Source organism: Chiloscyllium plagiosum, unplaced genomic scaffold (genome assembly GCF_037043375.1).
Source record: "Chiloscyllium plagiosum isolate Xiang-an unplaced genomic scaffold, Cpla_swu_hap1 HiC_scaffold_28, whole genome shotgun sequence".
Taxonomy (NCBI): domain Eukaryota; kingdom Metazoa; phylum Chordata; class Chondrichthyes; order Orectolobiformes; family Hemiscylliidae; genus Chiloscyllium; species Chiloscyllium plagiosum.
In genome coordinates, this window is record NW_028270166.1 from 33,986,983 (window position 1) to 34,002,104 (window position 15,122).

The following is a 15,122-nucleotide window of genomic DNA, read 5'->3' on the forward strand; positions in this document are numbered from 1 at the left end:
CCGGTTCGCCACCAGCGTTTCTCCACTGGGGTCGTTTGACCTCTGGAGACTATTTGCCACTGGAAATATATATATGTACTGATTGTTTTCCCTCCCACCTGTTCTTTCATACTTCTCAGTCCCCTTTATTTATACAACTACATACTACATATTGATTAAAAAAAAGGTAAAATAAATATCATTTTATTGGTTTATATATAAAAATGAGTTACAAATACTTGCAGTGGCGAATTGTCTTCAATGGGCAGTGGCTAAGCGTCCTTGGCGGTGAAAGGGCAGTGGCTAATCAGCGGCGGCAAATCTGCTGTGGCGAATGGTCCCATCCCGGACTGTATGTTGTCATATTAACTGATACCAACAACAGGTTAGATTGATATAGCCCATTAACATAGTGAAACATTTTAGGGTGTGCTTAATAAGAGTGATCGCAAAACAAATATTTTTTGACTTTTTTTATTCCAAGCTACCAAAGAAGAAATCAGGACAAACAGCCAAGATTGGTCAAAAAATTGGTAAAGAGGAAATTTAAAGGTGAGAGGAGGAGTTTGGGGAGGGAACTGCAAAGCTCAGGGTCAAGGTTAGCTGAAAACACAACCACTGATATGAGGTGATTTAAGTCAGGGATGTGCAAGAGTACAGAAATGAATCTCTCAGGCTGGAGAAGGCCACACATATTGGACAGGGCAATGCCAGGTAGGGAACTTTCAACATGGATGAGGATTTTGCAATTGAGACATTGTTAGACTTGGAGCCAATGAAGTCAGCTAAAAAAGGGATGATGGATGAATGAAATTTGGATTGAATCAAGTTCCAAGCAGGTAACAACAATGACTGCAGATGCTGGAAACCAGATTCTGGATTAGAGTGGTGCTGGAAAAGCACAGCAGTTTAGGCAGCATCCAAGGAGCAGGAAAATTGACGTTTCGGGCAAAATGTTTGTTGAGTGCAAGTTTATGTTTGATACAAAATAGGAGGCCACTGGAATTGTCAAATGTAGAACAAGCAAACGCGGGATGTGGGTTTTAGTAATAGGTGAGCTAAGGCTGGATCTGAGTTGTCTCATACTAGTAGCAAGAATTGGGCAATTAATGACATATATGATTATTCTCTTTTGAAATGAGGTTCCTCCCAACTTCCATCAGGAGAATTGTCACAGGAAGCCCCACTTATTTGTTCTTCTCACAGTAGATAATATGGAATTTGTTATAGACCGTGGCTACAATCCTTCAGCCCTGTACACATTGATGTTTGGCCAGTGTGAGTTTTACAGGAGATCAACAGCAATAAGCTGCTTGCATAGATAGGTGCAGTGCTCCCTGCTAGATTCAATACCGGGGTCAGCTTATTTTTATGGAGTTAAGCCCAGAAAAGTTACCAAATAGCCAAGACAGAGCTTACAGCTCAGGAGAGCCTGTCGCCATCTGCAAATAAGAATTTATCATGGATCGTGCAATGGGATGACCTGAGATTGGTTTTCAGAACCAAGCCCACCCTCAGTTCAAGTGATACTGTTGATCACCAATCCTGGAAGCAAAACTAGACAGGAATCAAGATCAGAGAAGATGTAACACTCTCAGTTCAAAAGCACAGGTGCTGCTGGAAATAAAACCATCCTGCCTTATACCAAACTCAATGAGTCCCACAGGGCTTTACAGTTTTGAATTGAGGTCACTGCTGTAAAACTGGAAACGAACAGCCAATTTACACTCAGCAGATTCCCATAAACAACAAAGCGATAATAACCAAACCTGGTTTGCTGTCTGAATAAGTTTTGTTTTCAAAAATATACTTCATTCATAAAAATAGTTCTGTAGCATATATAGAAACAAATATTGGAATGTGACTATCCCACAAACAAACCAAAGGCATTTCTCAATGTGCAAGGTTATATTTACATGTATCTGAAGCATCGGAAGGGTCCGATAACTGAATGAACCCTCATTTAATTTTGGCAAAAAGACCTCAGACAGTTGTCTTTCCCCACTGCACCTTGACGGCAGCTGCCCCAAACTTTAGTGCATCTGTCAGCATGAGCTTGGAATGTGCCAGTCTGCAACACTCAGTCGAGATTAGAGTGGTGCTGGAAAAGCACAGCAGGTCAGGCAGCATCCAAGGAGCAGGAAAATCAGTCGAGATCAACTCCTTGCTCTTTTCAGATCGACCAAAGAGCATTTTTCACAAAGTTGATGGTCCTCCAGGCACAGTCAATGTTTGTCCAACTGGTACGTCTTCCTCACCCTGATTGGCTGTTGCTAAACCCTTGGACAGCCCAGCAAGCAATGCAATTCAAGCTGGCCATTGTTCCTGACAGTCATTCAATGGCCTCCAAACATCCTAAACTCCTTCACCCACAATTGGTTACCTGATTGGTGACACTGTCTCATTTCCCAGCCAATCGGAATGCATGTTTATAATTAATAACCAGAGGTTAGTAAAGAAAATATGAAGAAACCCAGAATTATAATGGAACCACTCTAATTATTCTCCTGGCTTTACTCACAGCTGTATCTAATGTTTGACTTTCAAGTCCTGGGCTATCAAAGTAGTAACAAATTATTCCATCATTAGCTTCATAAACCAAAGGCATCGCCTCTGATTCTTGAACTTTATACCTGGTGCATTCTAGCACTGAAAAATTAATTGATATAGAGTTAGTTCAGTTGGGAGCATTGTAAATCAGAAAGTTGAAGGTTCAAGCCCCATTCCAGATCTTTGTGAAACCTAATTCAAACTGACTCTTCAGTGGTGCAGTATTAAGGGAGTGCTGCACTTTTGGAGGTGTTGTCACTCGGCAAGAGGACAAATCAAATGGACATAAAAGATCCCAAGGTGATATTTGAAGAAGAGTAGCAGATTTCTCTCTTGTGCCTTCTTCACACTATATTCCATTCTGCTTCCTGTTGAGTGCCATTTGCCAAGATGGATTTGGCCCATTTTCTGTTGTGATCTTTAGTTCAATACTAAATGGTGCACTCTGCATGTCGCTTGCCTGTAGTGCGACAGCACTAGTTTAGTACGATTGTGGCACTCTGGTGCAGAGTGTGGTTGTGGTCACCTGTGTCTCCAAGCCCTTACGACCCTGAGACCTGGCATAGGAAGGATGTTACTAAACTGAGATGGATGCAGAAAAGGTTTCCAAGAATGTTACCAAGTCTGGAGGGTTTGAGTTATAAGGATAGGCTGGGACTTCTTTTCCTAGAGGTATAAACAATTACTGCAGATGCTGGAAACCAGATTCTGGATTAGTGGTGCTGGAAGAGCACAGCAGTTCAGGCAGTATCCAAGGAGCAGCAAAATCGACGTTTCGGGCAAAAGCCCTTCATCAGGAATAAAGGCAGTGAGCCTGAAGCGTGGAGAGATAAGCTAGGGGAGGGTGGGGGTGGGGAGAAAGTAGCATAGAGTACAATGGGTGAGTGGGGGAAGGGATGAAGGCGATAGGTCAGGGAGGAGAGGGTGGAGTGGATAGGTGGAAAAGGAGATAGGCAGGTAGGACAAGTCCGGACAAGTCATGGGGACAGTGCTGAGCTGGAAGTTTGGAACTAGGGTGAAGTGGGCGAAGGGGAAATGAGGAAACTGTTGAAGTCCACATTGATGCCCTGGGGTTGAAGTGTTCCGAGGCAGAAGATGAGGCATCCTTCCTCCAGGCATCTGGTGGTGAGGGAGCAGTGGTGAAGGAGGCCCAGGACCTCCATGTCTTCGGCAGAGTGGGAGGGGGAGTTGAAATGTTGGGCCACAGGGCGGTGTGGTTGATTGGTGCGGGTGTCCCAGAGATGTTCCCTAAAGCGCTCTGCTAGGAGGCGCCCGGTCTCCCCAATCTAGAAGAGACCGCATCGGGAGCAACGGATACAATAAATGATATTAGTGGATGTGCAGGTAAAACTTTGATGGATGTGGAAGGCTCCTTTAGGGTCTTGGATAGAGGTGAGGGGGGAGGTGTGGGCACAGGTTTTACAGTTCTTGCAGTGGCAGGGGAAGGTGCCAGGATGGGAGGGTGGGTTGTAGGGGGGTGTGGACCTGACCAGGTAGTCATGGAGGGAACAGTCTTTGCGGAAGGCGGAAAGGGGTGGGGAGGGAAATATATCCCTGGTGGTGGGGTCTTTTTGGAGGTGGCGGAAATGTCGGCGGATGATTTGGTTTATGCGAAGGTTGGTAGGGTGGAAGGTGAGCACCAGGGGCGTTCTGTCCTTGTTACGGTTGGAGGGGTGGGGTCTGAGGGCGGAGGTGCGGGATGTGGACGAGATGTGCTGGAGGGCATCTTTATCCACGTGGGAAGGGAAATTGCGGTCTCTAAAGAAGGAGGCCATCTGGTGTGTTCTGTGGTGGAACTGGTCCTCCTGGGAGCAGATACGGCGGAGGCGGAGGAATTGGGAATACGGGATGGCATTTTTGCAGGAGGTAGGGTGGGAGGAGGTGTAATCCAGGTAGCTGTGGGAGTCGGTGGGTTTGTAAAAAATGTCAGTGTCAAGTCGGTAGTCATTAATGGAGATAGAGAGGTCCAGGAAGGAGAGGGAGGTGTCAGAAATGGTCCAGGTAAATTTAAGGTCAGGGTGGAATGTGTTGGTGAAGTTGATGAATTGCTCAACCTCTTCGCGGGAGCACGAGGTGGCGCCAATGCAGTCATCAATGTAGCGGAGGAAGAGGTGGGTAGTGGTGCCGGTGTAATTACGGAAGATCAACTGTTCTATGTAGCCAACAAAGAGACAGGCATAGCTGGGGTCCATGGCTACCCCTTTAGTCTGGAGGAAGTGGGAGGATTCAAAGAAGAAATCGTTAAGGATGAGGACCAGTTCGGCCAAATGAATAAGAGTGTTGGTGGAAGGGTACTGTTGGGGATGTCTGGAGAGGAAGAAACGGAAGGCTTGGAGGCCCTGGTCATGGCGGATGGAGGTGTAGAGGGATTGGATATCCATGGTGAAGATGAGGCGTTGTGGGCCGGGGAAACAAAGTCTTGGAGGAGGTGGAGGGCGTGGGTGGTGTCTCGAACGTATGTGGGGAGTTCCTGGACTAGGGGGGATAGGACAGTGTCGAGGTAGGTAGAGATGAGTTCAGTGGGGCAGGAGCATGCTGAGACAATGGGTCAGCCAGGGTGGTCAGGCTTGTGGATCTTGAGAAGGAGGTAGAACCGGGCAGTGCAGGGTTCCCGGACTATGAGATTGGAAGCTGTGAGTGGGAGATCTCCTGAGGTGATGAGGTTCTGTATGGTCTGGGAGATGATGGTTTGGTGATGGGGGGTGGGGTCATGGTCGAGGGGGCAGTAGGAAGAGGTGTCCTCGAGTTGGCGTTTGGCTTCAGCGGTGTAGAGGTCAGTGCGCCAGTGCGGTGTAGAGGTCAGTGCGCCAGACTACCACTGTGCCCCCTTTATCCGCTGGCTTGATGGTGAGGTTGGGATTGGAGCAGAGGGATTGCGCGTTGTGAGGGTGAGAGGTTGGAGTGGGGGAGGGGTGTAGACAGGTTGAGGCGGTTAATGTCCTGGCGGCAAATGAAGAGGTCGAGGGCAGGTAATATGCTAGCGCGGGGTGTCCAGGTGGATGCAGTGTGTTGGAGGTGGGCGAAGGGGTCCTCGGAAGGTGGGCTGGAGTCCTCATTGTGAAAATAAGCTCGGAGGCAGAGGCGACGGAAGAAGTGTTCGACGTCATGGCGTGTATTAAATTCATTGATGCGTGGACGGAGGGGGATGAAGGTGAGTCCTTTGCTGAGGACTGATCGTTCGTCCTCAGTGAGGGGGAGGTCTGGAGGGATGGTGATAACTTGGCAGGGCTGGGAGCTGGGATCTGGTGTGGGTGTGGAGCTGGGAGTGGGGGTGGAACCTGTAACTGGAGTGGGTGTGATGGTGGGGGGAATGGGGGTGGAGTCATGAGCAGGGGTAGTGTTCCCCTCGGGGTTCTGGGGGGTGGGGATAGTGACAGTGGGAGAGCATAGGAGATTGAGAGGTGACCTTACAGAGGTTTATAAAATCATGAGGGGCATAGATAAGGTGAATAGGTCTTTTTCCCAGGATGGGACAGTTGCAAACTAGAGGGCATAGTTTTAATGAGAGGGGAAAGAATTAAAAGGGACCTAAGGGACAACCTTTCACACAAAGAATGATGTTTACATGGAACAAGCAGCTAGAGGAAGTGATGGATGCTGATGGTCACAACATTTAAAAGATGTTTGGACATATTCATGGATAGGAAAGCTGTAGAGGGATATGGACCAAACAGAGGCAAATGGGACTAGTTTAGTCGGCATGGACAAGTTGTACCCAAGGGTCTGTTTCCATGATGCTGACTGGAAAATGTCCACATATGGAAACGGACGTTTATGTGGATGCAAATCTTTCTCATACTATCCCAGGGAATCCTTTCATTAAATACTTTGGAGGTTGGGCTTGCTTGACACTTCCAATATCATGCTCTTCTCTTTTACTCAGGGGTTAACAATACTGAATTTAGCTTGGTGTGCACTCCACAGCCACCCATGCAGGCCTACCAAGGGAAATGTATGAGTATGCTTTCAATAAAATAAATAAAGCTTAGAACTTTTCATTAATTGGTCACAATATATTTTAAAGTGAGGATAACTCATTCTCAACAGATGCTACCTGACCTGCTGAGTATTTGCAGCATTAACTGTGTTTATTTCTTAGATTAGATTAGATTCCCCTACAGTGTGGAAACAAGCCCTTCGGCCCAACAAGTCCACACTGACCCTCCAAAGAGTAACCCATCCAGACCCATTTCCCTCTGACTAATGCACCTAACACTATGGGCAATTTAGTGTGGCCAATTCACCTAACCTGCACATCTTTGGATTGGGGGAGGAAAACCACACAGACAGTCATCCGAGGCAGAAATCAAACCTGGGACCCTGGTGCTGTGGGGCAGCAGTGCTAACCACCCATTCTTTTTATTGTAATTGCTTTTATTTATTCACTTATGATGCAAATACTTTATAGTAGCGTGGTGTGAAGAATATAAAGCAGTAGAGGAATGAGCCTTTGTGTAATAGTTACACATGGCCAGGTTCTGATAAAAGTTGTTGAGACATTGAGGTTTACTGGCAATAGTTACATTTTTGACATGGTTCTCACATTTGCTTGAGTCTGTCTGTGTTGCTGTAGCTTTGTAAACTTACAGGAAGCAAGTGCTCAGTTCTGGCTCATCTGGTGCTTGGTTTACATTGGTTTTTATATGGCTAACTACTGGTCAGTGTCGTCATAGTGCAGGTAATGCAAGGTCAGTGTGGTCAACAAAGTTAATAAAGTGACAATTGATCCTATAAAAAGTAAATCTGGTGAATTGATAATGGAAAATAAAGAGAAGGCAGATGAATGGAACAAGTACTTTCCATCAGTCTTTCAGGTAGAGAATATAAATCAGGAAATGAAAGTGAACCATGGTGAAGAACTCAGGAAAATTACAGTCAGCAGAAAAGTGATACTGAATAAATTGTCGAAGCTGAGAACTGACAAAAACCTGGGTCCTGATAGGTGTCATCCTACAATCTTAAAACAAGTGCTCCAAAGATGTTGATGATTTTAAGGTTTCCAAAATTCCCTTGATTTGGGGAAGGGCCTGTCAGATTGGAAGTCATCGAATGTAACTCCCTTATTCAAAAAGGGAGGGAGATAGAAAACAGTAAACTATAAACCAGTTAGCTTAACATTTGCCAGAAGCACAGCTTTTGAAGTTATCATTAAAGACGTAATGCCAGGATATGTAGATGCGTTCAAGGTGTTGAGGCAGAGTCAGTATGTGAAAGTGAAAATCACAACTCAGATATTCCAAAAGCCTGACTGTCAATGGAGTACCTCAGACTGGAATTGTGTGTTTAGAATCCCAGACAAAGCAGATAGGGGACAGTGTCCAGGAAATCTGATAGGCATTTCTGTTGAGTATGGAACCCTCTGACATTTTTGAACTTTTATTAAGGTGATAGTTAAACAGAGTAAATTAGATGTCTAAAAAACCTGGTCTAACCTCTGGGTAAATATAAAGCTGACTCCCTAACTTATCACCCCCCACAACTACACTTTCCTTGACCCCTTACAACCTTGGAATGGCTGACAACTACCTCAAACAACCACACCCTCTTCCTGCTGTATTGTACTTTGATTTCCAGTAGGCATTTAATAAAGTACTATATTGAAGATTATTGTGAAAAACAAAACCTCATAGTGTACAGGGTTGCTATATTGATAGAAGATTAGATTTAGATTTATTGTCACTTGTACCTATGTACAGTGAAATGTATATAATGCCACCATGTTCTGCCGCCATCTTGGATTACAGAATAAATTACTAAATCAATTGCAATAAAAACCTGAATAAATTAATATTGAATTGATATTACTGAGACTGAAACAGCTTCAAAAGTACATCTTTCCCTCTCTATAGCCTTCACCCTCTCTACTCCTCCAGTCACCACCGTCCAACATCTTCCCTGGGGGCAATGTGCTCCTGTTCTGCCACCATTGGCACCGTCGCATCCGCATCTGCTGCCTCCGAGCTGGAGACGGTCACACTGCGTGCGACCCACCTCTCCTCCAATGCTGAGCATCAACGGATGGACCCTGGCTCTGAGTCAACTGAAGGGTGCTAGCTCATCTTTCAACTTTGCCTTCTGAGATGAAGCGAGAATGGCGATACAGGGGGCCCCAATCTCCCACCAGGGAACATCAGAAGGAGGTTCCAGGGCAACCGAAACCAAGAGACGGAAAGACATTGTTGAAGCCACATGGTTGCAGCTGGACTCACTGTTATGAGCCTGAGAAACCTGCACTCAGGAGCCAAATGCTACTCTCCCTACCGCTGCTATCTTGGATTAGCTAGCTAACAAGAAACAACGTAGTTCTAAAAAGGTCACCTCAAGGTTGACAAGATGTCATGAAAAGGATCTGTGCTGGGGGCACAACTGTTTACATAAATGGCCTGAATGAAGGAATAGTTGCCAGATTTGCTGATCACACGCAGATAGGAACATTTTGAAGAGGCCATAAGGAATTTACAAAAATATTTACAGGAGTTAAATTGAGTGAGCGAAGATCTGATAAATGTAGAATAACAAGGGAAAATTTGAAATAGTCTATTTTGGCAGGAAGGAGTATGTTACTTAAATGGTGAGAGGTTAAAGAGCTCTGAGATGCAGAGGGATCTGGGTGTCCTAGTGCATGAATCACAACATGCTAGTGCACAAATACAGTAAGAAATTAGGAAAGCTAATAACATGGTATCATAATTGAATGTAAAAATAAAGAGGTTATGTTTCAGTTACACGGGGTACTGTATGTGCCATACTGTGTACATCATTAGTCTCTTTATTTTAAGGAAGGGTATAAATGCATTGGAAACAATCAGAGAAGGTTTATCAGACTCATACATGGAATAGACAGGTCAACTTTCATGGAAATGGTGGCCATGTGTCTGCTGGAGTTTAGAAGACCCAGAGGTGACTTGATGAAAACATACGGTCTTAACATGGTTAGATGTAGAGAGGACATTTCCTGTCATGAGAGAATTTAGATTTAGAAATCACAGTTTAAAAATAAGGATCCACACATTTAATATAAAATGAGGCCATTTTCCCCCTGTGTCAAAATATTTTTAAGGCAGAGATGAATAAATTCCTGGCAAGCCAGGATATGAAAAGTTATTATGAATAGGCAGGCTCTAAAAGAGGTTACAGTCACGTCAGGAATGATCTTATTAAACAATGGGGCCATTGTGCTTATGCCTCCTCCTTGTTTGTATAGTCAGTGCAAACACTCATATTTCGAGAGTTTCACCTTATTTAATCTTAATTGACACGTTGGATGAGATCATTTATTCAAGTACCTCAACCAAATTATAAGGTGGCAGTCTGGAATGATGATTCTACATTTTGAAGGGATTCCAGGAATGTGACCCATCAGTATCCAAGGGGTCTTAATGGAGAAAAGTGTTGCATTGTCAGCCATTTCCTAGATAAAATCAGCCACACGGTTGCTAGATAATTAAAGGCACAGATGGAGCAGAATTTCCGGATGGTTTAGCTTTTAAATAGGACTAAATATAAAACTGAAATCTAATTGCCTCTAAAACTGTAAAATATCCTGGAGACAGGAGGGAGGAAATGATATTAATTAATCATTATATGAACTGAGAGGATTATGTATTTCTTCAATTATTTGAATAGACTAACAGCAATTATTACAGTCAGGAAGAGAAACTTCATTAAAATGCTTCCACTTATGCAGCACGTCATAGGCAAAGAATTATTCTGAAGTAGTTACTTGTCTTGCAGGCATTAGAGCCAATTTGTGAAGAATCAATAAGCAACAATGTCCTATTTATTTTTCACAGAATGTGGGCATCACTGGCTCAGCTGGCATTTGTTGCCCGTTTTAGAAGGTGATGCTGAGTCACATTCTTGAACCACTACAGTCCATATGGCGAAGGTATACACACTGTGCAGTTAGGAAGAAACATGTTTCTGGTTTTGTTTAAGAGAGGATTATTGGCTGAGATATCAGGAAGATTCACATTATTGTGGGTTTTACATCCATCTAAGAAAGGGTGTCAAATCTGCAAGAAATCATTATTAACAATGCAGACCTCCCTCAATATTGCATAACTTTGATTACAAAGCTGAAGACCTGGTGTGCACATTGAACTCCTGATCTTCAGAAGTGAGAGTGCCACTGACTGAGCCAAGTGATTTTAGATTATTTGACCTAAGATTTAAATTAGGCATGTCCACCCGGCAGCTTGCTGAGATTTTTGACATGGCCTTGTGAAAGAACCCTTAACTAAGTCACAGAAATGGTCACACAGAAATTTACATTGCTTGTTGAAAAAATGTGGTAGAACTGCTCTGACAATCAGAACCTGTTTTATTCCACACTTATCGCTGATCTTCTCACTTTTCAGTCCATTAAATGTAAATGCAAGAGAGATGCCCCTCTGATTGGATGCATAGGAAACAGTGGAAAGGATAGAGGATCAAGCTCAAGGTGGTGAGTGTGGTCTGGATTGAGGCTGGGGGCAATTTGTGGGACACGGAAGCTCCTCTAAAATAGTTGCAGATCCCTGTGGAACCACATTCAAGAAAGTGGAACAGGCTTCCCAAGCTTGTGAGTGTGTGTGAAAATGAGAAATGCAGAGAGAGAGAAAAAGAGTGTGTGTGTATCTCAGAGAAATAATGGAAGAGAGGGACAGAATGTGAGGAGCATCGAATGAAAGTTAGGGTGCATAGGAGGCAGCGAGGGAGTGATTTTATGTGCAGGAGAGATCCAGACACAAACCTTCCCCTTCTCCTGCCCAAACACCTATCCAAAAAGCAGGCTGGAAGAGGAGGAAATCTCCCATCATCAAATGCATTCTTCCATGACCAGCTCAAAGCGTATGCTACCAGAGGTGAACTCAAGGTCAGTGTTAGTTAAATTCAACTCCTTAGCTTTATGCCAGTCCCCAAGTCCTTCTCTGGGAATCAAAACTTGGGACCAAGTCTGTCTCTCTTTAGCTCTGTTTGATTTTAAACAAGTTTGGAAAGTAAAGATTTTATGACATAGATCTGCTTCTTGTCACCTTTTTAGTGGCCATTTTTGTTAATTACTCATTAACTGAAATTATTGACATATTACTTCCCATTTTTTTCAGAATGCATGTTTACTATTGGGTCAAACCTTATGTTTATGAAATTTGCTCACTGTTTCCTGGAGAAGAGAAAAACTGAGAAGTGGCCTCACCTTGTGAAAAGGTTGGACAATCCAAATCTAAACAAAACATTCCCCGATGACATATCCAGTCTGGTACTGATCCAAATTGGCCAAACCATCCTGTTATATCCTTTACAACAGCCAAGATAAACCATAAAGATCGGTATTTGTGCTGTGCCTTTCACAATCTCAGCACTAGGTACTTGAAAGCCAATGAGGACTTTTAGATGTGCAGTCACTATTGTAATGTTTGACTACACAGCAGCCAATTTGCATGCAGTAAGACACCACCAATAACCATGTGGTAAGAATTAGATCATCTGTGACAAGAATACCAGGAGAACAAGCCCAAAATCCCTCATAGATCACCAATTAAATAAGTTAACCTTGTATTAGCCTCCAACGCAGCAGTGCCTTACTTCAAAAGTAATTAATTGTATATGAACTAAGTCTTTGCATGTGGTGTGGATGTTTCTGAGACATAGCAAGGTGCTATGTAAATGTAAGTTGTTCTTAGCATTCAGAGTGGTGCTGGTGAAGGTTGATAGATCAATTGTGCACTTGGGCACAGCGTGTAACGTTTCAAAGTGTTGGACATATGGAGGAAGGAAAGAAAGTGAAGATTTTATGCTGTCAAGCAAATGAACTGTCAGTTGGATTCTCACCATATCGATTTGTACCAGCACTTGTGAAAGGGATACTGTTGTTTTTAATGCATTACTTTAGATAAATGGTTACAGATTTAATATCAATTACAGCTCTAAGCATTATTATTAGTATGAGACATTGGATAGCTGCTCTGAATTAGATTTCAGACTAGGGTGGGCAGGAGAAAATGATGCTTACAATAAAAAGAGATGCTCTCAATGAAATACAAAGGCAATTGTTACTGTTTCCTCTGCTGCTAACTGCTCCAGACTGCAATGGCACCACAATTTAACCTGTGGTTCTGGAGTGCTGTGCTCATCAGCTTGAGTCTGTGTGCTGTCCCGGTGCCAACTTTTTTAAGAGAAAGGAACAGCAGGAGGGTCAAGTGGAGCTCCCAGTGGACTGTAGGTGAGACCAGTTTAAACAAATCTTTCATCTTTCCTTCTGTTCCAACTCATGTTGGGGTATGGGATCCATAAGAGATGGTATTAGTGACTCTCCAGTCTGGCCCAGGCAGCTATTCCTCATCTGGGAGTCTCATTAGAAGGCAATTTTATCCTGAAAACCATCACCGAGAGCCTGTACTTTATTACTAAACTCATAAGGAGTACAAAGGATGGGAGGTTGGCTAAACTTACATCAGTCACAAGTTCAGCTCCAGCTGCAGGATTTTGGCCAGCTCTGGATGACATTTTAGGAAACATTTGACTGCTTTGCAAAGTGTAAAAGAGCTTGACTGGTATGGTTCCAGGGAATACACTGATATGGACAGACTGTAAACACTGGACATGTATTCCTCAGAGAAAGGAGGCTTGGAGATGATTTAATAGAGATGCATAAAATCAAAGCTCGTTTTGAAAATGGATAGCACAGCGGTTAGCACCACTGCCTCAAGGCGCCAGGGGACCAGGTTCGATTCCACCCTCTTGTGTGGAGTTTGCACATTCTCCCTGTGTCTTCGTGGGTTTCTACAGGGTGCTCCACTTTCCTCCCACAGTCCAAAGATGTATAGGTTAGGTGGATTGGCCATACTAAATTTCTGATAGTGTCTAGGGATGTGCAGGCTAGGTGGGTTAGCCAAGGGAAATACAAGATTACAGGACTAGGGTAGGGGGTGTGGGTCTGGGTCTGGGTGGATGCTGTTCAAAAGGTTGGTCTGGACTCAATGGGTCGAATGGCCTGCTTCCACACTGTAGGGATACTATGAAATAGGGAGAAACCTTCTTCAATGACCAGACGGTGAAAAGATAATTGGCAAATAAAACAGAAGCAATGTGAGGAACACCTTTTTAGTGTTTAGGGAATACATTACCTGAAAGACAGCTTCAATAGTCGTCATCAAAACAAAATTGGATGAATGCTCAAAGCTTATAAAACTGCAGGGCAATGGTAAAAGAGCAGACCAAGGATTCTTTCTTGATTATATGTTTTATTGAGATATGTCTCTTGATTAAACTTAAAAATATAAGCTGTAAGTATTAATGTAATCTGGAGCAGTATTTTGTAGAGGAATAAGATGGTGCTATTTTCTGGGTCTGCAGATTGGAAGAAGCAAAAGTGGCCTTTAGTAGAGTGATATGCTCTTCTTGTTGAATGTGGGAGTTTAGGGAGAGTTTAAGTGTTACTGAGGATTATATCTGCAATAACTGCTGTTAGTTGCGAATCCTATCAGATCAAATAGATCGATTGGAATGGCAGTTAGAGGCAATGAGGAATTTACAAGAGCAAGGGGGTGTGATGGATGGACGTTATAGGAAGGGAGAAAAGTCACAGATACAGTCACATAGATGGGTTAACTCCAGGAAAGGTAAGAGAGGTAGGCAGGTAGTGCAGGAGTCTTCTGTGGCTATCCCCATTGCAAACAAGTATGCTGTTTTGGAAAATGGAGGTGTGATGGATTCTCAGGGGAATGTAGCACGAGCAGCCAACTTCCTGGTATTGAGACTGGCTCTAATTAATGAGGGGTACGTCGGGATCCAAGAGATCGATAGTGTTCAGGAACTCTCTAGTCCGAGGCACAGACAGACGTTTCTGCGGCCAGCAGTGAAAAGCAGAATGGTGTGTTGCCTCCCTGGTGCCAGGGTCAAGGATGTCTCAGAGAGGGTGCAGAATGTTCTCAAAGGGGAGAGGGCCCAGCAGGAGGTCATTGTACACATTGGAACCAATGACATAGGAAGGAAAGAGGGTGATATTCTGAAGGGAGAATATAGAGAGTTAGATAGAAATTCACAAAGGAGCTCCTTGAGAGTAGTTAAACCTGGATTACTCCCAGTGCTATGAGCTAGTGAGGGTAGAATAGGAGGATAGAGCAGATGAATGCATGGCTGAGGAGCTGGTGTGTGGAAGAAGGATTCACATTCTTTGGGTCATTGGAATGATCACTTCTGGGGTAGAAGTGACATGTATAAGAAGGATGAATTACATCTAAATTGGAAGGGGACTAATATACTGGCAGGGAGATTTGCTAGAGCTGCTCGGGAGGATTTAAATTAGTAAGATGGGAGTTGGGGGGGTGCTGGGTGGTGGCACCCAGGGAGATAGTGAGGAAAGAGATCATTCTGAGACTGGTCCAGTTGAGAAAAGAAGTGAGTCAAACAGTCAAGGCAGGCAAGGACAAAGCAGAGAACAAGGTAGGACTGATAAATTAAACTTCATTTATTTCAATGCAAGAGGCCTAACAGGGAAGGCAGATGAACTCAGGGCAATTACAGAAACATGGCTCAGGGATGGGCAGGACTGGCAGCTTAATGTTCCAGGATACAAATGCTACAGGAAGGATAGAAAGGGAGGCAAGAGC

At 43.9% G+C, this 15,122-nt stretch overlaps 1 protein-coding gene across 6 annotated transcripts in view; it reads left to right on the plus strand.

The window, feature by feature from the left end:
* Nucleotides 1–15,122, plus strand: part of malt2 (MALT paracaspase 2) — an 80,313-nt gene that overhangs the window by 50,081 nt on the left and 15,110 nt on the right. Inside the window, exon 16 of one of the 6 annotated variants that reach the window (XR_015751859.1) lies at nt 10,890–10,967. The exons of 4 other annotated variants lie outside the window; for them this stretch is intronic. Coding sequence is in view for 1 of the 2 variants with exons in the window: in XM_087976106.1 (XP_087832232.1) it covers nt 10,890–10,975 (86 nt within the window). In the remaining variant the exon portion in view is untranslated. Of the gene's footprint in view, nt 1–10,889; nt 10,976–15,122 lie in introns of those variants that run through there. One more of the 6 variants, XM_087976106.1, reaches the window with a different exon arrangement.